We start from the raw sequence: 27955 nt of genomic DNA, 5'->3' as shown, positions 1-27955 counted from the left end.
GTGGTGCACTCTCTGCACACAATATCACCTCCTGTCTTCCCTGCCTGTCTTCTCTCCCCGCCGTGCCAGTCATTTCTCCTCCGCAGGCGACTCTGGCCTGCGGCTTCCGGGGCACTTGGAAGTGGGAAGTCACCGGGTAGAGGGCAGATGGAGCCTGCCACTTACCAGCTGCGACAAGCTATTCTACTCTGCATATCTGAGTCCTCTCATCTGTAAAATTGGCATGATAATCGGGTCGTTGTGAGATTAGACCCGTTCCTATGTGTATAGGTCCTGAGAATAATGTCTGACCCATGCCAGGTGATCAGTGCATTTAATTATGTTATTATTGTTATTTCCTATGGTGTGGGAGGAGGAATCTATCCTTCGGAAGCAGTTTTCTTCCATTAGCTCTTAGGTCTCAGCTGTGCGCACTTTTGAGCATGGTGTGGGTGGATGGGCCACAGCAGGGAGCTGCCTGCGAGCTGATGCAAAGGAGAGATAAGCTCACAGGCCGTCGCCAGACGAAGGACGGGGTTCTTCAAGTGGCAGCACGCACAGAACTGGTGGTGAGAGGAAAACTGAGTTCAGGGAATGCAGCCAGTGCAGTCGTGTGGAAGGCTAGACGGGAGCATGTGAGCAGACAGGCAGCGGCTGGTGTCGCTGGAGTGGCGGGAAAGCCACCGTGAGACCGTGAGGGGCATGTCTTTCATGCCAAGCGGGCTGGAGTGTCTCCCACGGAAAACCGGGGCAGTCAAAGGAGTTCTACGATCAGGTTTGCGTTTTAGAAACATTACTCAGTTGTGTTGGGTGACTGTTTCTGGAGGTCAAGGTGTGGAAGGCTATAGACCAGTTAGGAGCCTCTCATATCAACTTACTGCCCCCCCCCCCAAAAAAAACTGGATGCTTCTAATCTTCAGTGAACTGGACCGTAGATCGTTACATTTGAGTCTGAAGAATATATAGGTTCTGAAGGAGGAAATAGAAGGTGTTTTTTTTTAATTTGCTAATAAGAGTTACTTTTTGTTTGCTTGGTAAATTCATGGTTCCTGTCTCTGTTCTGTTTAAATGAGCTATCAGATAATTTAAGGTATCAGTCCTAACATTTTAGTGCCCAACTGAATTTATGGATATGGAATTATGGGAATAAGTTGATGTTTGAATAACATGCCTCAAAAATTCCTGAAATTAATAGCCAACATGTTCCTTATGTCAGTGCTTATGCTGTCTCATGGATTAGGTTGCTTTGATTGGGCAGAATTGGATAGTTCAGACATTTCGGCAGTTTTGGGTACATCCCAGCTCTACTCCCAAACATGAGCATAGAGAGGCACGTGAGGCATGGCTGACGACCTGCAGCCCCAGCTTGAGGACGTTGACCAGCCTTCCCTGCGGTCAGTCCCACATCCCTCTTAGCAACATTAAGGCCCCTGGGAAAAACAGCAGCAGCAGGAGAACAGCGCAGCTGCTGGAAGTGCTTGTGTTCTGTGTCTGTGTTTATTTCCCCCGCCCTAGCCCTGCCTGGAAGGGAAGCAAGGGAAAAGTCACCATGGATTTGGACACACTGGAGCTGGGATTCTTTTTTGTCTTAAGCAGGAGTAAATTTGCCTCCAGGGGGCATTTGCCAAAGTCTGAGGACATTTTTTGATAGACTCGGTTCTGGGAGGAGTGCGTGTGGCTGTGGTGCTGTTAGATGTGGCAGGGGAGGCCAGGGATGCTACTGAACTTCCCAGAATGCACCCGAAAGCCTCCCCCCTCCCCCCACCCTCAGTGAAGAATCATCATCAAGGCTGGAAACCCAGCCCTGGAAGTACTGTCTATATTTAGATAGGCTACTTTTGAAAATGAAAGCAACTGGTTCCGGCCGTGATGGTGCTTGGGCAGCTGTGATGCTGGGACCCTGGGAGTGTTGGGAAGGTGCTGGGCTACAGCTGGCATATTCCACTGGCTCCTACCACGCAGTCTGTAATTCCAAGGGCATTAAAAAGGTTCACTGCTGCCCGGCCAGTGTGGCTCACTGGTTCAGCGTCGACCCATGCACCAAGAGGTCACCAGTTTGATTCCCAGTCAGGGCACATGCCCAGGTTGTGGGCCCAGTGCCCAGTGGGGGGATTGCAGGAGGCAACCAGTCGATGTTCTCTCTCATCGATGTTTCTAATTCTCTCTCCTTCTCCCTTCCTCTCTCTCTAAAAAAATCAATAAAGAAAAAAATATGTATTTTTTTTAAAAAAGGTTCATTGCCAAGTCCAGTGGGTGCTTGGCCCTCCTACAAGGATATCCTATGTGTCCAGTTTCTTTACTGGTTCAAATCCTACCACTGAGACGGGCTTGAAAGGATTTATTTTCTCCTAAACATCGAATTTCCTTTTCTAAAGTTGGGCCATTGCCCACCAAACTCATTAAATTAATTGGTTTTAATCAAAGTACTCCGGCCCCCATGTCACAGGTTTTAAAATTCGATAAGGGAACTGGCATTATTCTTTTTTTTTGTTGTTCCCTCACTGTGGCTGCCCCGAGACAAAAGGTCCTTTTAAAGAAAGACAAGCCTAAGGTAACATTGCGATAGAAATGTTGAATTCAAAGTTTACACTGCAATTTACCATGGGCTGAAAAAAGATAAATTCTGAGGACCTGTACTTAATTAATCTAGAAGTAATTTCTAAGACTGTCATGTTTATATTCATTGATTCTTCCTCTCCTCTTTGAAGACCTTCAGAATTGTTCAAGCCTTGCTAAAGCAGGTCAGGCAGTTGGACCTTTTGAAGGGCAGTGGGACTCCATGCCATGCACTTCTTCACAGCTCCCTGTCTGTTCTCAGTGAAGGGAGAAAGAGAAGAGTCTGTCTCTCTGCTTGACTAATTCTCAATGATCGCCTCTTTCAGATGCTTTGGTGTGGGAACAAAATCAGCCATAATCTTCAGGGTTTTAAAAGTCATTTTTAATACATCAGGAAACCAAAAGGCAGACGCGTCCGGGAACAGAGCAAAGAATATTTAGATGATTTCGGTAAGCAATTACGTTTTTAATATAGGTTTAATGCACATCCTGTTTGGGGCCCCAGCTGAGTTGAATCCGAGATGGAACTGATGTTTAGCAAGCAGTTCTTACCCAGGAAAGGCCTCCCCTGCTCCCAGCCCACACCCATTTGAGCTTCACTGGCTCTTTTGAACAGAAGCCTTTCTCAGTTTTTGCTTGGTTCAGTGAACAAGGTTACTGTTTAAAAAGCAGTGGCGTGGAGTTGTATGTCTCGTCACCCTTTGCCTGTCTCCTGAGTGCACCTCGAGCTGTGTGAGAGATAATACTCAGGGTGATTGAACGGCCCTTCCCTGAGTCTGGTCTCTGGCTGGCTGAGGAACCCAGAGCAAGGGGGAGACATGCAGATATGTTGCAGCATATTCAAGAAAGAAGGATTTTAGGATGGAAGACACTAAGCTACACTGTAAGTTCTTGGGCTCAAATGTGTTTTGAAACTCGTAAAAAGGAAATACAGGAATCAGGCCCTCTTAAACCACTGTTGACAAATTAACACTTTCAACAGGTGAAAGCACAGAGCAGGAAATCTTGACCAGATCCCTTTGTTTCGTGGGCAGAGGAGGGGACCCTGTTTGGTTTCAATGTTCTTAGAAAAAGGAGTAGGGATTTTAATTAAATGAAACATTCTTTACTATGTTCTGTAGATGATGGGTTTATCTTCACTGTCCTGGAGCCTTTATGAAAATTAAAGGCAAACCATCATTATTCTCTCTTCTTTTTCTTTTGTTGGAAAACAAAATGAAAATTCTTAAAAACCCCAAGGGTCTCCTTAAAGAAAATACTGGATTGAGGCAGTAGCAAGTTACACGTGTAATTATGCTGCTGCAAATAAACTTTGAAGACATAATTTATTGATGATTTCTTAATGCTCTAAATATTTGGTATCTGGATCAGATCAGGGAGACTTTGAAAGGATTGCTTTTCTATTTAGAGGGGTGTTTGTGGGGAGTGCTGTTTTTTTGCTTGTTAAAAGGAAAGGTAATATTTCTCTTACCTCTTGGTTTTTTGTTTAATTTTTAGTTTTGGGGTTTTTTTTGTGTGTGTGTGTTTGTTTTTTAATCAGAAACATTGCCTACAATTTTCTCTCATAAATCCCACTTTTTGGCATGTAAATACTGAATCACATGTGGGCTTTACCAAGAAAACCATAGTCATCGGAATATTATATACTTCATTTTCAAGGGATATTTTTAATTACCTTTTAAGAGTAATAAAGATGCTTTATTTATGAAATTACTTGCCCTTCTAAAATAGTATGTCTTCATTTTCATAAATAATATTGTCAAACTTTAAAATAAAAACACATCTGATCTAGGAGAGAAGTATGTGTCATGTATAATGTCAGTATCCGGTAACCAGTAGGAGATGGATTTTGGTGTCAACAAGTAGCTTGCTTTGGGTATGATTATAAAATACAAAAGCTGGAGTGGCCTGTTAGAAATATCTCTGGGACTGGATCTGAGTCCGTCTCAGCTCTGACACTGGTTCCGTGACTGCAGGCAGGTTGTTTACACTCGGTGAGTGTGTCGGTGTCATCACTGCACAGTGGGATTAATCTGATTTGCAGGGTTGTATGTCCATTAGAGAAGAGGTAAGGTGCCTCACCTGATGCCTGGTTTTCCAGGAAAATACCTGTTATTATTACATGCATTTGTTCAGTTAAGTCACTCTCAAATTCATTTTGTACGTAATGAGTCTGTTTTATGGAGACATATCTTTCCATGCAGAAAGGATATTTACATATAGTATGCAAATATTAGCATAAGACATAGTTGATGCGTAATGATTTGACTAAAATACAGGTTACTCAGTAAGAACATTGGATAAATGTCCAATAGATAAATTTTGAATAGAGGAGGAATTTTTTTTATAAATGCAAACAATTGGTCAAAGCAACCTTAGATAAGTTGTCTAAAAATACTAAAGTTTTCTAAGATGCTGGATTATGACTTGTCCAATTTCCATACTTTTTCTTTTAATTTTTTTTATTGATTGATTTGAGAGAGGAAAACAGCAGTTTGTTGTCCCACTTATTTATGCATGCATTGGTTGACTCCTACATGTGCCTTGACCAGGGATTGAACCCACAACCTTGGAATATTGGGACAAAATTCTAACCAACTGAGCTACCTGGCCAAGACCCAATTTCCTTCTTTTAATTGGTTATATAGTAGATCTTGGAAAAATGGGAAACATAGAAGCTTATTGTTCCCATAAACTAAAATTTCAGTGTAACAATCATCTCTTTTGGAGGTGAAGATGAAAGGGGCAGCCATGCTCGATACACTTCACATTCATGCACACAGCTGTGGGTCAGCTGGTCACCTCCTGCACAACCCCGAGACCAGGGCTGGGGACGAATCGCAACTGAGGTACGTGCCCTTGGCCAGAATCAAACCTGCAACTCCTTGGTCCGCAGGTCGACGCTCTAACCACCGAGTCAAACCAGCCAGGCTGCTTTCCACCTTATTTGGCCTATTCCCACCTTAGCATTCATCACTAGCTGATGCAATAGTGCCCGTTGTCTGTTTTCCCACACTAGATGTACACTCGATGAGGCCAAGGAATTTGGCTATTTTGTTCCCTGTTGTATCCCTAGTGCCTACGGTAGTGCCTGGCAACCAGTAGGCACCTCCTCAAGTGATGAAATTAATGAATCAATACCTAGTCTTCAATAGTGCAGAAAAGTAGGAAAGGCCAGACCCACTCTGTTCATAAAACACACCAAATAGCAGAAACAAGGATACACTTTTACATAAGAATCAAGTCTCACTGCACTAGAACATGCCGTTTCTTTTTTATGGTTGACAAAGCACTAGTGGTTTGTTTCAACTTTTGGAAAAAGTCAGCAGGAAATGTTACTGTCTCTTGTTATAGATGATTAACCATGTGCCTATCAGAACACAAAACCAAAAAGTTTATTTCCTTGGTGAAAAATAGTTACCTTAAGGATTCTAGAAAACATAACTTTGTGATAAAATGCCAGGTCTCAGGCCAGAGAAGACCCCTCCTCCCATGAGCCCTGGATGAGGTCAGAACTCCGCTCAGGAAGGGCAGCCTTTTCCACACGCTCAGTGAAAATCACACAGCCGGGCAAACTCAAGCTCCTTTGCCAGGAATTTTATGTTGCCATATTTGTCCAGAAGCTAAATATTTTCTTAAAGCACCCAAAACACCAGCTATTCTCAAACTTACATAGAATCTATACCTTTATCAAGAAAACAAAATGTTTTAGAGTCAAAAGCAGATTTCAACACTCAGCTCTAGCACTGTGTGGCCACCAGCAAATCCCTTAACCTCTCTGAACTCTACTCTCTCCCCTATAAAATGTCAACAGCCATATCTGCTGAATCAAGTTAAGATGGTCAAGTGAGTATATACACAAGAAAGTGACTTTTAACCAATACGCAAATTATAGTCTTACTTGAAACTAAAAAATAATGCAAGTTCTTTCCTTAAATGATAATTTAAAACTTTAGAACTTTGTATACATTCTATATTTGTCAAAATATTATTAACAGAGGGAACCAAAACAGTAAAAAGACAAGGATACATTTTTTTTTTAACCCTCACTGGGGGATATTTTTCTATTTATCTTTTGATAGAGTAGGAGGGAGGGAGAGAGAGGAACATTGACTGGTTGCCTCCTGCACGATCCCGACCAGGGCTGGGGATGAACCGCAACCGAGGTACGTACCTTTGGCCGGAATCGAACCCGCGACTCATTGGTCCCTGAGCCAACGCTCTAACTGCTAAGCCAAACCAGCCAAGGCTAAGGCACATTTTTAATGCCATATTTAGAAAACATTTTTTTAGAAAATGTTTTTTGTAGCATGGTGGTTACGATACTAGGTTTTAAAGTCAAATCGATGTGGATTTTATTCATGATTAGAGTTTCATGATTAGATAAATTGCGTAACTTTTTTGCACCTTGCCTTTCATCTGTGTGGAGTGGGGAGAATATTGCTTACAATGCAGGCTTCCTGTGGAGACTAAATGAATGAGACAACATGTTTAACACATCGGGTACATTCCAGAACATAGATGTTCAATAAATGACCATCAAGGTTATGGCTATTAATTCTTTATAAATCATTCAGTATATCATTTGCCTTTTAAGTGATATGGGATCAGACTTTTAAAATATATAAATTACCCTGTATAATAATCTGGTAGAAATTTCTTCAGAGTAAATGCTTCTCTGATTTTCCATAACTTATACTTTTCTGAGCCTGATGACATTTAGATTAAATGAAACAAGCATTAATGCAATTAAAGTTTTTAAGTACCATCATCACTTACCTAAAGCTCCTGAGAGCTCAGAGTATCTTAAGTTAAATGGAGTGACTTTTTCCTTTATAACAAAACACACAGACGTTCATAAGGAAAGAGTACTGGCAGGGGCGTATCAAGGACAGAAGTTAAAAATTCTCTTTCTAGGAAATGTGTGTTGCGACTAAATCTATGCTGTCCAACCAGAGTCGCTCAAGTTCAAAGATAAAAATCTGCTGGAAATGTTCTAGAAATAAAGTGAAGGAACAGGGGAAAACATAAATCAGTAAAAAGGGCACATACTCTCACTAAACCTAAAAATGTTCATTTCAATTTCCAAGATTTACCACTTAGAGTCTAAGATGCAAATCATACATTAGAAGCCATAAATCCTTCTTCATAGTATTTCACTGAGTCATTCACAGTGTGTGGTAAATATTGTCTGAACTGAAATTTTAGTACAAATTTAGTACAAAATTCCTACTGTTGATATACTATCTTGACATTGTACTTTGTTTTTTTAACCTCGAGGTGATATGAATAAACAACTTGAAATTGAACTATAGGCCAATTTCAAAACTTACGTTACGTTTTTAATACGTGAGAATCATTCTTAACTAGAAGGCACTATTCTATGAGAACTATTCTATTTAAAAAAATAGTGCCATTATCCATTTCTGGATCATAATCTGTTAGGTTATATAATCTGTTAGGTTATATAAGTTTGTCTTAGTATCTTATCACAGACAGAATAAAATAACATTGCCCGAATAGCAGGTAACATGTGATGAAGAACTAAGAAGGTAAAAGTTAATATTTAAGCTTTCCACTTACTTGATCTAATATTAACAATGCAAAGTTTTCATGTTTTTTTGTAACACAACAGTTACAAAAGTCCTGAGTCAAAGTTTAACATTTTTATATAACATTTTATTAAGACTTCATGCTTTGAATATTTGAATTTTGTATTTTACTTCTGATAATCAAAATACATAATTTAAATATGGAAGCCTTTAAGTACGATGTTTTTATAATTCAGGGCTATCAATACTACTCAACAGTCATGGTCAAAGTAAAAAATAAAACAAATGTGTCATTCAGAAATTTTTGTTGGATTCAAATTAGGTGACAACATCAAGAGCTAAGTGAACATTGTTTACATACATGAGTGTATCTATACATATGTGAGAGTTCTCTTAGTTATCAAATATGTGCAGTTTGGCATATTTTTTAAACATTCTTAAGTATATTCTTATATATTTATGTATTTTCTTAAATATGCGTAAAGTTATACAGTAATTGTTAGGAATAAGACGGGGGCCTTGCACTAATAGCTCTCAGTTGTATCAGTTTTGTGTAGTGTTTTAGACTTTTTGTAGACATCATACCAGCTGTAACCAATAGCAACTGAGTTGACTGACGAAATTCTGTTATGGGAACCTAAGAGCTGCACGCAACTTAGAATGTGTGAAATGGAAATGGTGTGTTTTTATCGGGTCTAGAGAAGGGCTGTGTGCTGTAGGATTGAAGCAGTTAATTTTTTTTAAATTCTGAGATAGATCTGGGCCTTTGCTTGGGTGCAGTGTGTGTTAAGACAGCTACCTCACAGCCAGGGGTGAGCCCGGCGGTTCCATGATGATGAATGAGGCCAGGTTCTACAAGTCACAACCCAGGGAATTATAAATGTGCTTGGACCGAGAGGTGGGGATGTGACAGATGACCCTTTCTACCTAGAAGAAAACAAGACAGTCTTTGAAATGAAGAGCAGCAGGATAGACTTGTTTCCTTTTGTTTTATGCGATAATGGAAATATTTTTTTGGTGAAGAATTAGGTTGATGGCCGGTTTGGCTCAGTGGTTAGAGCGTCGGCCTGCAGTCCAGAGAGACCCGGGTTCGGTTCCCACTAAGGGCACGTACCTCGGTTGCAGTTTGTCCTCAGACCTGGTTGGGTCATGCGGGTGGCAGCCACACGATGTGTCCCTTTCATGTGGATGTTTCTCTCTCTCTCTCTCCCTCCCACTCTCTCTGAACAAAATATGGAAAAATGTCCTCAGATGAGGATTAAAAAAAAAGAGGTTGATAGACCCATTTATAGTGACAAAAATAAATGTTTATTTTTCAATCATCTTTTCGTAAACACTTCTTTAAAATTTTTTTCATATTTGAAATTCTTAATGTGTAACAGCGTCACAGAATATGTGGCAAAAACAGAACAGGAAAATCACCCATAATCTTGTCATTCTAATGTAGCTTTAGTGATTTTCGAGTATTCCCTTTTAGTATCAATGTGTATATTTATAACCTAATAATTTTTATTGGGTTATAGGATGAGCAGTTATTCATGATACTGCCTTACTTTGAACACTTTTATGTTTTCTGGTTAGGTAATCATCTGAGGAAAAATCTTTCTTCATTGATTATTGTTGCTTTCGATTTTTACAGTTACAAGTGGTTGTTGGGGAGATAAAACTTTACCTTTACTCTCTTTGGTTAAGTCTCTGGCAGCCTGTGAATTAAATTAACAAAGGACAATGAACGAGAGAAAAGGCACACAATTTTTATTCATTTTTATGTGCCCAGGAGTTCACAGAAAAGACGTGAATTTTAACAAAGGAAATGGGGCTTAGGGTTTGGGGAATGACCCCAAATTGTGGGGAAGTCACTAGGAACTACAGAGAGACAACGAATGGAAGCTAAGGAGTAAAGTAATAAGATTTCTCTGCTGAATGCTCTGAAGCTGTTTCTTCACTTCTTTTTTGAAAGAAGTTTGCTATTTTACCAAATGCAGGCAAAATTTTTGACCAAATGCTCCCTAGGGACATAAAGAATAAGAAAAGCAAATTAATTCAGCAGAATTTATCCTATAGGAAAGAAGGTGAGAATCCTGAGGGCTAAAAGAAATTCTCATAGTCATAAAATAGTCTCTTGTTTGTAGCGAATGGAGGGAGACATCCATTTGGGTGTGGGAAGAACCTCTCACTAATTACGGAAAGCAATTAGGTAGGTAGTCTGACCTCTTCCCGGATCCTTAAATTCACTCTGAACAGTGACGGGATTTTTCAGAAGGCATATTAGGACACATTCAAATCAAGGGATTTTGGGGCTGCCACCATCCACTAATTTACCTCTGGGTGGAATCTTCAGCAGCGCGTTAGAAGACTCTGAAGCAACTTTATTATAAATTAATGGCATAGGATGTTCATTAATTATTAAGCTTTGTTGAAATTTGCTGAATGTTGTACACAGGTCTTACAGCCAACAGCTGTCACCAGAATGGTTTGAAATTATACCCATGAGAAAAATAGAAGTGTTTACCACCATGAATTTGCAGTTGCTTATTATTGGTAGTTTTGTAGTAACGTTCAAAAAATGGCATATTGATGTATGCGATTTCGCCTCTCCTCTTGAGATAATTTAGCCACTTTGAAAAAAAAAAAATAGTTGTATATCCCAAAAAAGCCATTGTTTAAAAAAAAAAGAATTTAATACTTAAGATACTAATTTTACACTGAAGTATTAAATTCTTAATATTTTAGAAAGATAGGTAAAGTATTCTGTGGTGGGAATTCCATTCCATTAAAAAAATTTGCATTTATGATGTGGTAGGGGTGAGATTGTTGCTTAAAACCAAATTAAATGAAGAAATCTCCTTGGAAATAAATACCAGATTCTAAATTGTTTCAGTTATATACTGTTTTTCTTCCTAGAGTTGTGTCCTGAATTGTGTTGGTGAGAAGCCCCATTGACTGTTACAGCATTCGCTCAGGTTCCTGTGCTGTATCTCCCCACAGAACGGAGTTCTTTTCTCCCAGAGCCGCATCCGTGGAGAGTGTAGCCTTCTCCACGTGATTCGTGGACGCCTGCGTCCTGCAGCCTGTGAGTCCCGTGGGCAGCCGGTGCCTCCACCCACCGCCTTCCCCAGGGCCAAGCACACTGCACGGAGCACTCAGGGCAGTGAGTGGTTGGAAAGGCTGGATGGAGAAGATTCTTTTTGTTTGTTTTTTAAATCCTCACCTGAGGATATGTTTCTTTAAATTGATTTTTAGATAGAAAGAAAGGGAGAGCCCTGGCTGGTTTGGCTCAGTGGTTAGATCGTCGGCCTGCAGTTCAGAGAGACCCGGGTTCGGTTCCCGCTAAGGGCACGTACCTGGTTGCAATTTGTCCCCGGCCCTGGTGGGTCGTGCGGGTGGCAGCCACTCGATGTGTCCCTTTCACGTCGATGTTTCTCTCTCTCGCTCCCTTTCTCCCTCCCACTCTATCTGAACAAAAAATGGAAAAATGTCCTGGGGTGAGGATATTAAAAAAAAAAAAAAAAAAGAAAGGGAGAGAGAGAGAGAAAGAAACATCAATGTGAGAGAGAAACTTAGATCAGTTGCCTCCCATACAGGGATCACACCCGAAACCTAGGTATGTGCCCCAACTAGGAATTGAACCCACAAACTTTTGGTGGACGGAACAACACTCCAACCAACTGAGCCACCCTGACAGGGCAAGAAAGATCCTTTTAGTTGTTCTAGCATTCCATGAAGCCTCTTTAAAGGTAATAAAATATTAATGGTTGCGTTTTTCTTTCTCACTGATTGAAAGGACCATTTTGTTGCTTCTTTTCCTTCTGTATCTTGTATCTGTCAGGCATTGCTATAACTCCATTTTGTAGAACAGGAATGCGTTATGAGAATTCATTGTTCTTTAACAATCACCGTCTTTTAAAAGGCTGGACTCTCATCATACGAAGGTTTAAATAACAGTGTTGTCAAAGGGAAGTTACTGCAGCTAAACTCCTATCTTTTCCAGTGTAGAGGAGGAAAACTTTTCCTTTCTTCCCTTCTAGGTTTTTTTTAGCTGGTCTAATAATTAAATTGACACAAAACAGATTAAAAGGAGAAATAAAAAGAAATTTAATTTTGTATGTACGGAGATCTCATGGATATGGGACCTAAGAAATGACTAGAGCAGGCTGTTCATGTACCTTTTAGAAAAATAAATTTCTAAAGTCCTGACAAGACAGAGATACAGAGGCTGGGGTACTAATTAGTGAAGAAACTAAATAGTTTGTTTACGCAGCCTTCTCAGCCTGACTTCTCTCTCTCTGGCGATAAGGATGCCTCCCTATTTCCTGGAGCAGGGAGGGTAGCAGGTGTCACGTGGAGATTTATTTCCTGCTTTCAGACAAACGCGGGTCAGAGTGTCCTTGAACTAGCTGTTCCTTGAGTAACTTTAATTCAAATGTGGTACATTTTGGGGTGGCCTGCCTTGAACCCCATCACCAGCACAGACCTCAGAGCATGGTTATATAATTTCCACAATCTCGTTCTTCTTTCAGAAATCTTGAAACAGCTTCTTATTTCTAATTGCTTGGACTTTGTTGCTTTTTTTTTTTTTTCTTTTATATTGTATTTTAACACAGCAATATTGTGGCGTGACAGAGTCAAAGAAAGACCACTAGAGAACTGAAGTCCAAATAAGAGCTGTTTGTTAGCCAGCCGGCGTCTGATTCCAAACGCCCCTGTGACAGAGTCTTCGGAGATCAGCCTCAATATGCTTTATTACACGCCTTTTATACCTTACAGCAAAAGTTTAATGCTATAAGAAAATAGGATCTTTTTGATACAATGCCCAGGGCTACAACAATGCTGTATAGTATTCGTTTGCCTTGTGGATAACAGGAACACCCAGGCACACCCGGGCATTTCAAGGTACATTGGGTCACACTTAGCCCCGAGCTGCGCAAACACAGTGCCAGCCTAATTCCTTGAGATTGTGGGGGAGGTCGAGTCTCTGACTCAAGACCTCCAGGTTTCCTGGGCTCTGGCAGACAGGCAGCCGGCTCCCAGCAGTTTCTTGATTCAGGGAGTATTCCAATTAACTGAGGTTATTTTGATCTCTATCCTCTTGATTAAATTTTTTACAAAACAGTTTCAGCTAGAGGGTACTCAGTGACTTTCCCAATCATCAATTATGGAGCTATAAACAAGTCAGCACAATAATTTACCAATCATCAATTATGGGGTTATAAACATGTCAGTACAGGAGCATGTGAAGGTTATAGCTTTAAAAAAGTTTTAGTGATAACTTTCACGATAAATTGAATTAAAAGAACAATATTTTTAAAATTTTTCTTTAGGTACCGAGTACATTTTTTTTTTTTTTTTTAAATAAGGATGTCCTCAAACAACAAGTGCTGGCAAGGATGTGGAGAAAGGAGATTCTAGTGCACCGCTGGTTGGAACTGGTACAGCCACTGTGGAAAACAGTAGGGAGTTTCCTCAAAAAATTAAAAATGGAGCTGCCATTTGACCCAGTGATCCCACTTCTAGGAATATATCCTAAGAAGCCTGAAACACCAATCAGAAAGAATATATGTACCCCTATGTTCATAGCAGCACTATTTATAATAGCTAAGATCTGGAAACAGCCCAAGTGTCTGTCAGTAGGTGAGTGGATAAAAAAGCTGTGGTACATTTACACAATGGAGTACTATGCAGCTGTAAGGAAGAAAGATCTCTTATCCTTTGAGACAACATGGAGGGAGGGACCTGGAGAACATTATGCTAAGTGAAGTAATCCAGTCAAACAAAGACAACTATCACATGATCTCAGTTATTTGTGGAATAGAGTGAACAAAATATAAGCTGATGAACAAAATAGACCCAATGACATGCAAGTAGGGAACAAACTGATAAACCTCAGAGGAAGAGGGGTTGGGAGAGCGGGAAGAGATAAACCAAAGAACTTATATGCATATGTGTATAACCAATGGGCACACACAACAATACTGTAAAGGTGGAGGTTGTGGGGAACAGGAGCAGGGAGGAGGGTGTCAATGGGGGGAAAAAGGAGAAACATCTGTAACAAAAATTAATTAATTAATTTTAAGTAAATAAAATAAAAAATAAAGACTCAAAAAATAAATAAAATAAAGATACTTATTTGGCCCATCTTTGAGGCTTTATTTGCCTTAAGTATTATAATTTAAAGACATAAAGTAAAAGTCTTAATTGAAATAATATTAAAATATGTCTCTTTATATCCTGTTTCTGCTGTATTGAAAAAGGAAAGAGATGTTCTGAAAAAAGAAACACAAATATTTAGTTTTAAATTTTTCTTTTAATTTATGTTTGTGGGGTATGCATATGAGAGAGTGTTCGTTTTAGTTTAAAATGTTCTAATAATGGTATAACTACTTACGGTGATTTTTTTTTTTAAGCCATGGCTATTATTCAGTGTAGAAATAAGAATTAAAATATTAAAAACAGCTGAGCACCCAGTGCATACAATACAAATTAATTTTCTAGAGTGTGTGTGTCTAATAGGCTAAGGTTGGGGACTGACCTTAAAAGGAGGTTTTACGGAAGACAGTTTGGCTCATTGCACAGATGTTAGTTCGACTTAATACAGGGTTAGATTTTAGAATACACATCCACAAGAATTAGTCAACTGTAAATTCTCTATAAATATAGTTTCTTGAAACTGAGCATGTGCGAGCTATTGGGTAACAGTGAGACAAGATCTTGTACTCCGTGGCTTGTTTCTGGCCTACATTCCACGTTGACAGTTAACAGTGGAATCACATGATGTAACTAACAGTTGGCCTTAGGGTAGAGTTGATTTGGTCACATGAAAACCGAGAGACCTAACCAAGGTGTATGCTTAATCAGTCAGCACATCTTGCCTCTAGACTCTAGAGGGCCAGCGCCAAACTTCTTCAAGAATAATTTTAAAATAGGTCATTTGCTGAAAATTTATTCATTAAAGTTTCCAAATTGAAGCTCCAAGTAGCATGATTAATATTATTTTAGCCTAGGAAATTTTTTTACAGATCTTATAAAAGCACCCATGGAATACCAGACACCTTGAGCTTTAACCCTTTCTGACAATAATTAGATAGTAGGCCCATTGTTTAAGTCTATTTTTAAGATTCTATGATAGGATCATACCTTTATAAAAGGAGATACTGCCCTGGCCGGTTTGGCTCAGCGGTTAGAGCGTCGGCCTGCGGTCCTGAGACCCAGGTTCGGTTCCCGCTAAGGGCACGTACCTTGGTTGCAGTTTGTCCCCGACCCTGGTTGGTTGTGCGGGTGGCAGCCACTCGATGTGTTCCTTTCACATCGATGTTTCTCTCTCTCTCTCTCTCTGTTCCTCTCTCCCCCTCCCACTCTACCTGAACAAAAAAAATGGAAAAATGTCCTCGGGTGAGGATAAAAAAAAAAAAAAAAAAGGAGATACTTACTATTCTGTTCTTTGTTGGACCTGTTTACAGCTTATCCAAAAATGGTATCAAATTTTTAAAGAACGTATTAAAGAAACCATCACTATTCTGTATCACCGAAAGTTATTAAGTGATGCATAAAGAGATGGTTCCTGCTGACACCAACTCTGCCATATTGTGAATAGGTATCAGTAGCCTGTGTTGAGTTTGTATAATTTAGCTTATAACAAATGCCTGTCCAGAAAGTCAAAGGATGAATGTATCCCAAAACTATCCAAACTTTATTATGTTTTTCTGGGAGATTTCACCACAAAGCAATAAAGAGTATAAAGTAACATAAAGTACAGTGGATCTCAACTTTGGTGTACATCTGATTCAACCATGATGCTTGTTAAGGGTAAAGATTCCCAGGCCCCACCCCTGAAATTCAAATACTGTGGGTCTGAGGTGGGGCATTCTAATCTGCATTTTTAAACAAATACCCAGGTGTTTCTGATGAAGGAGGTTTGTGGCCCATACTCTAAGAAACATTGGTTGGCCTTCAAATATTTTTAATTGTGTGAATACTAGAAGAAATTTTAAAAACCATCTACCCCTTAATAGACTTATAAATTGAAATACAAATTTAGTTTGTCATTTTGAAGAATATAATTTTAGAAAATTGCATAATATATACATGCTTTAAATACATTTTGTCAGAACCTTGAAGCTACAGATTTAACTCATTCATTTTATTTCTCCCAAAAATCTGGTGAATTTAACAATCAACCATATCATACTTGTGACTTTGTGACAGAAGAAGACTGACTTCATTTTTAGTGCAAATAACTATATTAATCTGTGCTGTATGACAATGACACATTAATATAGACAGATGGGCAAAGCAAAACTTTTTATTTTATTGGTAGAAAAAATTTTTCTGTACCATCTTAGTAACTGGGTCCTGTAAATTAAACTTTCAAAAGACATATTAACAGGAAAAGGGACATATGTTTCCTTATCGATGTTACTATTTTTACATGCATGGGTGCCTCACAGAAAAGAAGTGAAAACCCAAAGAGGCCGCCAAGCCCAGGGTCTTATATACCATTGGAACCAAGAGTAATAAATTGTGGAGAAATTGACTACACAAAGGAAAGGTAGGCAAATTGTGGGAAGGCAAAGATATGGGAGAAACTAATGGTGGATAGGTGTTATTTAATAAGATTTTTAACGCTGACTCACGTTGGTTGTCTCTAGTGAGGAGACATTCTCCTGTTCTTGGTATGGGAAAGGAGAACATCTTTACAAATGGAAATTTGTCACTTTCACAAAGGGAAATTCATGCCCTGCTCATTTGCCTGCAGCTCAAAATATGCCAAAGTGGCACATTTGGGGTGGCATATCTTGATCCCCTTCACTTACATAAAACAAGGCTCCGTGTCCATAGAATGTGTTGCCTGCTCTCAGGAGAATCCTCTTCAGGACCAGTGCATTTTCTCATCACTCTGGTGGGCACTGCAGAGGTTTTACACCCTGAACCATGAACCTCATAACACTCAGGATGCATAAGTGGTGTGCCGTTCTTATAATAACAGGAGAAAGGGAATATGAAAAGTGAGGTAGAAAGCGTTTTAGGAAAGAATCTGGAAATTAATTCCCTTCCATGTACATGTATTCCCTTAATAAGGGTTCTTAACCCAGAGTTCGTGAATTTGGAAAATAATTGCGTCTTTATTTCCAGTAACCTCTTCTGGAAATTGAACATTTCCCTTAATTATGAATGTGAAGCCCTGGCTGGTTAGGCTCAGCGGTTAGAGCGTCAGCCCACGGACAAGAGTCCTGGTTCGGTTCCCGCTAAGGGCACGTACCTCTGTTGCAATTTGTTCCCAGCCCGCTGGGGTCGTGTGGGTGGCAGCCACTCAATGTGTCTCTCTCACATCGATGTTTCTCTCTCTCTTTCTTCCCCCTTCTCTCCCTCCCATTCTATCTGAAGATAAATGCAAAAAATGTCCTCGGGTGAGGATAAAAAAATACATATATATGAATGTGACAACAAATCTAGAGTAGTATTAGCGTTAGTAGAAGTCAAGATATTTTTATATCACATTAGAGTTGTCTCTCAAAACGCAGTTTAAACTGATCACTGCTTTGAGATCATGGCAGTTATTAGACATGCCCCTAGATTTTGTTATTTAAGGGGTTAATAAATAAGCACATATATTTTTATAATATAAACATTTTAACATCTTGATAACCTTGTAAATATAATTTAAATATGGTTGTATTTTTTGTAATACTTCGTATTTTAATTTATGCATTTAAAAATACTATCCTGGAAAGGGATCCAGCCTGACCTTTGCCAAAGAAGTCCAAAGCAGAAAAAAAGGTTAAATCCCTTTTCTGGAAAGACCACAGGCACCCTTTGAAGCATGCATACCCCAGTCTGGAGGCTGCTGGGCTAGTGGAAGGCCGAAGCCCACTAAATCCTCTTAAACTGTTATCCCAAGAAATCCACACTTGCCTCTTTTGTCAAGGGATGAAAAGTGTGAAAGTATTAAGCCTATGGTAGACAAATCCTATTTTAAATACTGTAACCCACTGGTTTTAAACCAGGAATGTACATCAGAGTTCTTTAGGGAGCTGTATAAAAATACACAGCTAAGCCCACTGGTGTGGCTCAGTGAACTGAGTGTCACCTCATGGACTGAGAGGTCCTGGTTCGATTCCCGGTCAGGGCACATGGCCGGGTTGCGGGCTCCATCCCCAGTGGGGGCGTGCAGGAGTCAGCCAATTGATGTTTCTCACATCAGTGTTTCAATTTCTCTGTCCCTTCATCTCTCTAAAAATAAATAAATAATAAAAAGTTATTTAGCCCGGCCAGTTTGGCTCAGCATTTAGAGCGTTGGCCTGCGGTCCAGAGAGACCCAGGTTCTGTTCCCGCTAAGGGCACGTACCTCGGTTGCAGTTTATCGCCGGCCCTGGTTGGTTGTGTGGGTGGCAGCCACTCCATGTGTCCCTTTCACGTCGATGTTTCTCTCTCTCTCTCTTCCTCTCTATCTGAACAAAAAATGGAAAAATGTCCACTCTATCTGAACAAAAAATGGAAAAATGTCCTCGGGTGAGGATGAAAATAAGTAAGAAAATAAATAAATAAATAGCTATTTAATACACACCTGAGCTTTATGCCTCAGCATTGCAGTTCAGGGGAACCCGCCATCTCTATGTTAAAAGCCCACAGGTACTTTTCATACAAAACCTCACATGAGAACGACTGCTTTCAACAAAAGAGCTTTGAAAGCTTGTTCTTACAAGAACTATTTTAAATGTCACTTTTTTTTTTTCCAGCTGTGACTCCAGACAAGATCCAAAGAGAAGTTTTACCATCTCTTCTCTGGGTTTTATGGAGACTTTACCCTTCTGTGTTAGCCTAAGTGTCACATTTTTAAAGATTTATTTTGATTGAAAAAAATCCATGGCAAAAAATGAGGAAGATTTGCTGTATGGTTTGGAGCTTGTCACTACTTAAAACATCTTTTGCTGTGACAGGAGGTGAAAGGGACAGTTTCTTGACCATCAGTCCCTGGGGACTGAAACTTTCTGAATTGCATGTACAATTTTTCAGGGTAAGGATCTAGTGACGCTACTTAGAACTGCAAGGGAATTCATGATCTAAAAAGGGGTTGCGAGGGTTGGAAATAACTTCCCATTCTCATAAACTGACATAGTCACATTTGTGAAATAACCAAAAATACAGAATCGTTACACCTGGTAAGGAAACAGTTTTGAGAACACCATTAATCCTCTGGGGAAAGGATTGAACTGTATGTAGCTCTGATTATTTAATTTTATTAATATTTTCTATGCTCTGGCCTGTTTGGCTCAGTGGTTAGAGTGTTGGCCTGCGGTCCAGAGTGACCTGGGTTCGGTTCCCGCTAAGGGCACGTACCTCGGTTGTGGTTTATCCCGAGCCCCGGTTGGGTCATGCGAGTGGCAGCCACTCGATGTGCCCCTTTCACATCGATGTTTCTCTCTCTCTCTCTTCCTCTCTCTCCCTCCCACTCTATCTGAACAAAAAATGAAAAAATGTCCTCGGGTGAGGATATAAAAATATATATATATATTTTCTATTATCAATTCCTGGAATCAACATGTATTTGTTTTTTACAAGCATAGCATCATAGGTAGGTAGGGTGGCAAATACGTGTTTTTGATGCTATACATAAGGGGGAAAATGTAGGTAAAATATTAAAGTATGTTAAGAATGTATTGTGCTTATAAATTCAAAAGCAAAATAATCATTAGAATAAGACTTTAAAACAATTTTTAGGATAAAATAATTTTATCTTAATACTATGCTTTCCCCTTACCTTTGGCAGTTTTGTGTCCTTGGACATGAACTCATAATTGTAATAATTCTTCAGTCTCCAATTCTTACTTTACCGTAAAGCCTAAAGGCTTCTTTTCACATTCTAAAACTGCAACAGTAATTATGTAATATGTGAAATGTGTAGTTTTCTCCTTGCAACAAGTGAGAAAAATGTTTTTAGTTTTATTTATTTATTTTTCTCTTGTTTTATTTATTTTTTATTTTTTTTAAATCTTTATTGTTGAATGTAGAATGTATTACATATGTTCCACATTTTTCCCCCATTGACCCCCTGCTCCCCACTCCCGCCCCCCTCCCGCCTTTTCCCACACTATTGTCTGTGTCCATTGGTTATGCATATAAGTTCTTTGGTTTATTTCTTCCCACCCCCCAACCCCTTTCCCTTTGAGGTTTCTCAGCCTAGCATTGAATTTGTACTTCTTAATCCCTTCACCTTTTTCACCCATTCTCCCAACTCTCTCCCATCTGGCAACCAACAAAATGTTCTCTGTATCTATGAGAATGTTTCTGATCTACCTGTTCATTTTGTTTGTAGATTCCATTGTTGATAGATATGTATTCATTGCCATTTTGTTTGCTCATATATTTTATCTTTTTCTTCAAAAAGACCCTTCATCATTTCATATAATAATGGTTTGGGGGTGATAAACTCCTTTAACTTTTTCTTGTCTGGGAAACTCTTTATATGGCCATCAATTCTAAATGACAGCTTTGCAGGATAGAGTAATCTTGGTTGTAGGTTCTTGCTTTTCATCACTCTGAATATTTCTTGCCACTCCCTTCTGGCCTGCAAAGTTTCTTTTGATAAATCAGCTGACAGCCTTATGGGAACTCCCTTGTAGGTAACTAGCTGCCTTTCTCTTGCTGCTTTTAAGATTCTCTCTTTGTCTTGAACCTTTTGCATTTTGATGATGATGTGCCTTGGTGTGGGCCTGTTTGGGTTCATCTTGTTTGGGACTCTCTCTGCTTCCTGGACTTGTATGTCTGTTTCCTTCACAAAGTTAGGAAAGTTTTCTGTCATTATTGTTTCAAATAGGTTTTCGATTTCTTGTTCTCTCTCTTCTCCTTCTGGCACCCCTAAGATGCGAATGTTGGCACGCTTGAAGTTGTCCCAGAGGCTCCTTACACTATCTTCATTTTTTTGGATTCTTTTTTCTTTTTGCTGCTCTGATTGAGCATTCTTTGCTTCCTTATATTCCAAATCGATGGTTTACTTCTTGGATTTAGGTACTCTAGTATTGAAGCTGTGTAAATTATTCTTTATTTCAGTTAATGCTTCCTTCAATTCTGACTGGTCCTTTTTTATGCTTTTGAGGCCCTCACTAAGTTCACTGAGGTTCTCACTAAGTTCATCGAGCATCCTTATAAGCAATATTTTGAACTCAGCATCTGTTAGGTTGCTTATCTCCATTTCGCTTAGTTCTTTTCTTGGGGTTTTGTTCTGTTCTTTCATTTGGGACCTGTTTCTTTGTCTCCTCATTTTGGCTGCCTCCCTGTGTTTGTTTCTGTGTATTATTTAACGAGTGGTATGGGGCTCGCTGAGACCAGATGCTGCTCGTTTGAAAGAATTTAGGAAAAACCTGAAGCAGGATCCAAGACCGGCCAATCCTATGGTTAAGCAACTGGCAACAGCTTGGGTGGGCCTGAAAGTTGAGTGGGGCGGGGCCTCAGGGAGTCAGCAGGGCGGGGCTACCAGTGTGAGCCAGGTTGCTGGAGTCCCAGATATGGCTTCTGTCTGCCGCCCCAGGGAAGGGCTCACCAAAGGAACAAAGGCCTCTGACAGCACGTTTGTCCCGGAGAAAGCCCCCTCTCCAGCCCTCGCTCCAGTGCCAAACCGCTCAGTTCTTCCCTGTGTGTCTCTGGCGCCCCTGGAGCTGCCTCCCCTCTAAGCTCAGAGGGAGAGAGTCCGATAAGTCCGTGCGCGGGCCCTTTAAGGAGCTGTCTGGGGCTCCAGCCAGGTCAGCTTCCCTGAGCCTCAGTTCCCGCTGGTTTTTCCAGCCAGAAGTTATGGGGATTCTCTTCCTGGCACTGGAACCCTGAGCGGGGCACCTGGTGTGGGACGGGGACCCCTCAGTCCTCAGGAAGGACCTTCCCAGCCGTGGGAGCCTCCTGATTTTTATCCGCCACACGTGGGTGTGGGACCAGCCCGTCCCCTCCGCCCCTCCTACCAGTCTGGCTGCTGCTTTAATTCCATAGTTGTAGGACTTCCATTCAGCTTGATTTCAGGCGGTTTTGAATGATGGTTGTTCTGTAGTTTAGTTGTAACTTTGATATGGTTGTGGGAGGAGGCGATACCGCGTTTACCTACCCACCATCATGACCGGAAGTCTCAATAAAGTTCGAGAAAAATATTTTGAAAGGCATAAAGAAAACATGCAATCTTTCATTTATAAAAAAAGTTGACAGGTTTTCTAGTTGGCGTGATTGAAGGTTGATGCATATCTCTGCCCTTTCCCTCTGACGGATAAATTCCTTTATGTTTTGGTTATCATGCCTTCTCCTTGGCCAGAAGTGCCACACACAACCCTCCGCCTCCCACCCCCATGCCTGCTAAGCCACTACTCTCTGTTTATGTCCGGACACCAGCTCCTGACTCTCAAACTTGCCATTTTACTACTTATCTTACCAAGATTTCCTTTTTCCCAGGCCTATTCTGTTTTTAAAAAATTTTTAAAGTTACTTTACTCAGCTATTATTTTTTTATCCTCACTGAGGATATTTTTCTACATATCTTCAGATAGCGTGGGAGGGAGGGGGAGAGAGAGGGCGAGAGAAACATCGATGTGAGAGAGACACATTGACTGGCTGCCTCCCACATGACCCCGAACAGGGCTGGGGAATAACAGCAACCAAGGTACGTACGAGCTCTTGACGGAATCGAACTCTCAGTTCATTGGTCCGAGGGCTGATTCTGTAACTGCTGAGCCAGACCAGCCAGAGCTACTTATATAATCCTAGTTTGATTCTGCACTAGAAAATATCTTATGATAGCCCAGTAAATTTAGAGGGATATGAAATACAGAGTCTGAAAACAGTTGTATTTTATTTTGAAAAGAGATTAAAAGGAGGGGTGGTCATGGACTCAGGTTACTTTTATTTCTAGAAAATAAGAGCACAGGCCTGAGGCTTCTGGGTGCATCATGAAGATTTTATGCGTCCTGTACATTTATGAGTCCTCACTTTACATCAATAGATTCTATGACTTTAAGTGATACGACAAATAAGGAAACCGGTTTCACCACAGACTAATTAATATAAACAAGACTTAAGTTCCTAGGGCATCTTGTCAGTGTCATAACGAAAGGACATTATTTGAGGACCTGCTGTACCGTTGTAGGTATTAACTTATCAACAACAGCGCAGTTGGACAAAAGATTAATGTCTGGCTTTGATGAAATACAGATTAGTACAGTTTAAGACTCAGCTGCATTCATCAGCTGTACTCGATTGCCTGAATTTTGGCAGAGAAAGTGCTTGAAACATTTATCTTGTATCTGCTATCAGATTACTATGAGAATTGCTTATTGTTCTCTCCATTTTATACCTTTTAATTAAGCTGGGAGGGGCAGATGTAAGAAAAACAGTTTTCATCCCAAGTCGATTTTCTCTGTCACCAAAGATCCTGCTTCTATTTCTGTAGTCTTGGAGACCTCTCAGTTTCTCTTTAAAATGAACTGTGACTCTATTATGAATTGACTAGTATTAAGAAATATTGTGAAACAGTAAAATTACTGTGACTTTATGTGCGTTTGGACATGCATGGTTGAACTTTCACAGGGCAGAGACATAGAAATTCTCAGGAGAGGCCATCAAAGGCAAACACCTCTAGTTGCTTTCTCTTGTCAGATAAAAACACAAATAAAAGAAAAAAGCCACTGGTCTCCTCCTGGACCCCTGGACCAGGTCTCAGTTATTCCCAGGTAGTCTAGCAGGTGAGTTCGTCTAACCCTTTTCTCTGAGATCAGCATGGCGGATAGAAACCACACAGATTCTGGAATCAAACCAAGCTAGATGAATGCCCCATGCTGACTACTTCTTCTCTGCCCCTGTGTTTTCGGTGAACATGGAGAGGCTAGCTGCCTATTTTGCAAGGTGACTATAGGAACTATGTGATATATGAAAAGCCTCCAGCCCATTGCTTGTTATATACGCTAGATGGGCTTAGTAAGTGACTCTCACAGTTAATGCTCTTGTTACTAATACAGGTTTTCCTGTACAGTGGTTCTGCTGTCTCGTTCTCTTTTTAAAACTTAGGTTTTATAATGAGCATTCTCTCTCTCCCATTTGACAGTGTGAGTTCTGAGTGTTTCCAGTGGTGGTTTCCTTGTTTATTAAGCTACTTTTCCTTCTTTATTATGTTAATTTTATATTAGATAAGAGAGAGACTTAAAGCCTGCTGAGCAAGAGTTGAATGAGTAGAAGTAACACATACTGAACTGGATTTATCTAATTAAAATTTGAAGCATGGTTTTATTGTATTAATTATTTTTAAATTTTTTTCTTTATTGATATTGGAGAGAGAGAGAGAAAGGGAGAGAGGGAGAGAGAGACAGAAACATCGATGAGAGAGAATATTGATTGGGTGCCTCCCACATGCCCCCTACTGGGGATCAGGCCCACAACCTGGGCATGTGCCCTGACTGGGAATCGAAATGGCAACCTCTTGGTGCATGGGTCGATGCTCAACCACTGAGCCACACTGGCCGGGCTGAAACATGGTTTTAAATCATTTTAAAAGGCTTATAATAATCTAAAACCAAAGTATAAAAATTTGTAATTAACATTTTGAACATTTCATAGTATTAGGATTGTTTTTCTAGCTTTTATAGTCAGCCTAAACTTTTTGTTAAAGTTGGGTTTTATAAAAGGGCTTAAATTTTTTTTTTTTTTTTTTTTACCAGTGAAATGAGAATCGACACACTTTTAAAGCTGGTTTAGAATAGTGACCAGATCAATGGAAACTAACGTATGCTGTCAGAGGATGTTTTGTTGTAGGCCCCTCTGAAGTGACTATGAATTCCATATCTGTAAAAATTTAGATGAAACTATCATCCTTACATGCAATCTTAGCTAAATGAGCTCAAATTGATGTAGGTCAGATCATAGCAGTAATTTTATCACCCCAGCATAGGTTGATTGCTGTAAGTAGCAGTGAGTTTTAGGGACGTGCTCACAGAGGTAGTGCTGGCTAGACTCCAGGGGAAGAATTATGCAACAAGGTGATATGTCAGCTAACTAAATTCTTAGGAGCAAAGCTATTTGGCTTCTGGGCATCTCTGTGAGGTGGACCAAGGGCTCTGGGATGCAGGTAGGAGAGAACTCCCCCCTCTGTTTGTACTGGATGAGTGCTGAGATGCTTAGCCATTTATAAACTGGCTGTTTGCAGCTGGAGCACATATTCACATATGTGCAGGCCTCTTGAAAGTGCGCTCCAGACCTTATCCAGTTCAATTGCCAGGGAGTCTGAGGGGGCTTTCATCGTGGAAGTCTCACTCTGATCAAAAGCAGCAGCGCCAACATAGGCCGGACAGCTTGGCAGTCAGTCAATGGAGAGAGGAAGCAAAGGGGCAAAGAGGCCCTTTTGCTGAAGCTGAAGAAAATAGAATGTACCTTCTGTATTATTTTTGCCGTAAGCAGCAGTGTTTCTGACAAGAATATATGTCATTGTTATAGAGCTATTACTCTACCAGATATCATGTAAAATTTCAAGTATCCAGGAGGTAAACAGTATTCACCTGTTTAGCCTGCTTAACCCATCTAGTATTGTAGCCAAGCGTAGTACCAGTACAGGTGGAGGATTTTATTCATTCATTCATTCATTCATTTATTCATTCATTAATTTATTTTGGTACGTGCCCTTAGTGGGAACCAAACCCAGGACTCTCTGGTCCACAGGTTGATGCTCCAGCCACTGAGCCAAACCGGCCAGGGCACAGGTGGAGGATTTAAAAGTCAGCCTTGATGATGAAGGTGAGACATAATGATGTCATCTATATTTATTTCTATTTCTCTATGTAGTGGAGTTATTTTTTTCCTGTCACAAATGCTTATATTGCTGAGGCTGATGTATTATAGAGCTAGGTGTTAATACAGCAAAAATTATATATAACTGGTTATTCAATGCAAAGACTTAGATAATCATTTGTATGTGGTCACACATTAATTTCATCATTCTGAAGGCCAGTGTCCGTGTACTAGGTTAATGTGATTTTCCATGACTTAAGATGTTCTAAAATGAATTCTGTATGTATTAAAAAGGTCGTAGTTCAGACATATGAAAAATGGAGTTTTGTCACATAGCAGTAGTTACCATGCTTTTGCTACTGAATATTTGTTTACAAAGTTAAGTTCAACCTGCCTACCAGAAAATCTTGCCTAAAGAAAATTAAATATATCCAGAGGTACTAAATTGAGGAACATATGAATGACTGTTTCTCAAAAAAGAGAACATCAAGAGCATAAAAAAGGACCACTCAGAAATGAAGGATGCACTAACTGAATTAAAGAATAATTTACAGGGAATCAATGGTAGAATAGGTGAAGCCAAGAAGCAAACCATCAATTTGGAATACAAGGAAGCAAAAAACACCAGTCAGAACAAAGAATAAAAAAAAATAAGGATAGCCATGGCCAGTTTGTTTCAGTGGTTAGAGCATCAGCCTGCGGTCCACAGAGACCTGCTAAGGGCACATACCTCGGTTGCAGTTTGTCCCCAGCCCTGGTTGGGTCGTGTGGGTGGCAACCACTCAATGTGTCCCTTTCATGTCGATATTTCTCTCTCTTCTTCTTCTTCTTCTTCTTCTTCTTCTTCTTCTTCTTCTTCTTCTTCTTCTCCCTCCCTCCCACTCTATCTGAACAACAACAACAACAACAAAAAATCGAAAAAATGTCCTCGGGTGAGGATAAAAATAAATAAATAAAATAGGGATAGTGTAAGGAGCCTCTGGGACAACTTCAAGCATAGCATGCCAACATTTGCATCATGGGATGCCGGAAGGAGAAGAGAGAGAACAAGACATTGAAAACCTATTTGAGAAAATAATGACAGAAAACTTTCCTATCTTGGTGAAGGAAACAGACATACAAGTCCAGGAAGCACAGAGAGTCCCAAACAAGATGAACCTGAAGAGGTCCACACCAAGACACATCATCATCAAAATGCCAAAGATTAAAGACAAAGAGAGAATCTAAAAAGCAGCAAGAGAAAAGCAGTTCATTACCTACAAAGGAGTTCCCATAAGACTGTCAGCTGATTTCTCAAAAGAAACTTTGCAGGCCAGAAAGGAGTAGCAACAGATATTCAAAGTGATGAAAAGCAGTGACCTACAACCAAGATTACTCTATGCTGCAAAGTTATCACTTAGAATCGATGGACACATAAAGAGTTTCCCAGACAAGAAAAAGCTAAAGAAGTTCATCACCACCAAACCAGTATATGAAATGTTGACAGGTTTTCTAGAAGAAGAGAAAGAGGAAAAGGAAGAAGATGACAATAAATGTATATCTATCAACAACTGAATCTACAAACAAAATGAGCAAGCAGAACAGAAACAGACTCATAGATACAGACAACTTTTTGTTGGCTGCTTGATGGGAAGGGGTTAGGGGGATGGATGAAAAAGGTGAAGGAGCCCTGGCCAGTTTGGCTCAGCGGTTAGAGCGTCGGCCTGCGGTCCGGAGAGACCCGGGTTCGGTTCCCGCTAGGGGCACATACTTCGGTTGCGGTTTGTCCCCGGCCCTGGTTGGTCGTGCGGGTGGCAGCCACTCGATGTGTCCCTTCACGTCGATGTTTCTCTCTCTCTCTCCCTCCCACTCTATCTGTACAAAAAAAAAAAAAAATGGAAAAATATCCTCGGGTGAGGATAAAAAAAAAAGAAAAAGGTGAAGGAATTAAAAAGTACAAATTGATTGTTAGACTGATGGACCTCAAAGGGAAGTGGGGAGAGGGGGCGAGAAGAGATAAACCAAAGAACTTATATGCATAACTAGTGGACACAGACAATAGTGTGGGGGAAGGCAGGGCAGTTCTTTAAGCTCAGACAGTTCTTTAAATATTGTTCTGACAGGGACTGTACAGGGATTTTGAAAACAAC

The 27955-nt window shown here is 40.1% G+C and overlaps 1 protein-coding gene and 1 pseudogene across 3 annotated transcripts in view; one reads left to right on the top strand and one right to left on the bottom strand.

Moving 5' to 3' along the window:
- MAP7 (microtubule associated protein 7) overlaps positions 1–27955 on the top strand; it is a 174689-nt gene that overhangs the window by 64337 nt on the left and 82397 nt on the right. Inside the window, exon 1 of one of the 3 annotated variants that reach the window (XM_036248797.1) lies at positions 3251–3418. The exons of the other annotated variants lie outside the window; for them this stretch is intronic. Coding sequence (XP_036104690.1) covers positions 3397–3418 — 22 coding nt within the window. The 5' untranslated portion in view covers positions 3251–3396. Of the gene's footprint in view, positions 1–3250; positions 3419–27955 lie in introns of those variants that run through there. 3 annotated transcript variants of the gene reach the window in all.
- LOC118622141 lies at positions 18819–18947 on the bottom strand (annotated as a pseudogene).

The sequence above is a fragment of the Molossus molossus genome, unplaced genomic scaffold (genome assembly GCF_014108415.1).
Source record: "Molossus molossus isolate mMolMol1 unplaced genomic scaffold, mMolMol1.p scaffold_m16_p_8, whole genome shotgun sequence".
In the NCBI taxonomy this organism is placed as follows: Eukaryota; Metazoa; Chordata; class Mammalia; order Chiroptera; family Molossidae; genus Molossus; species Molossus molossus.
This window is presented reverse-complemented; position numbering and strand designations above follow the sequence as displayed.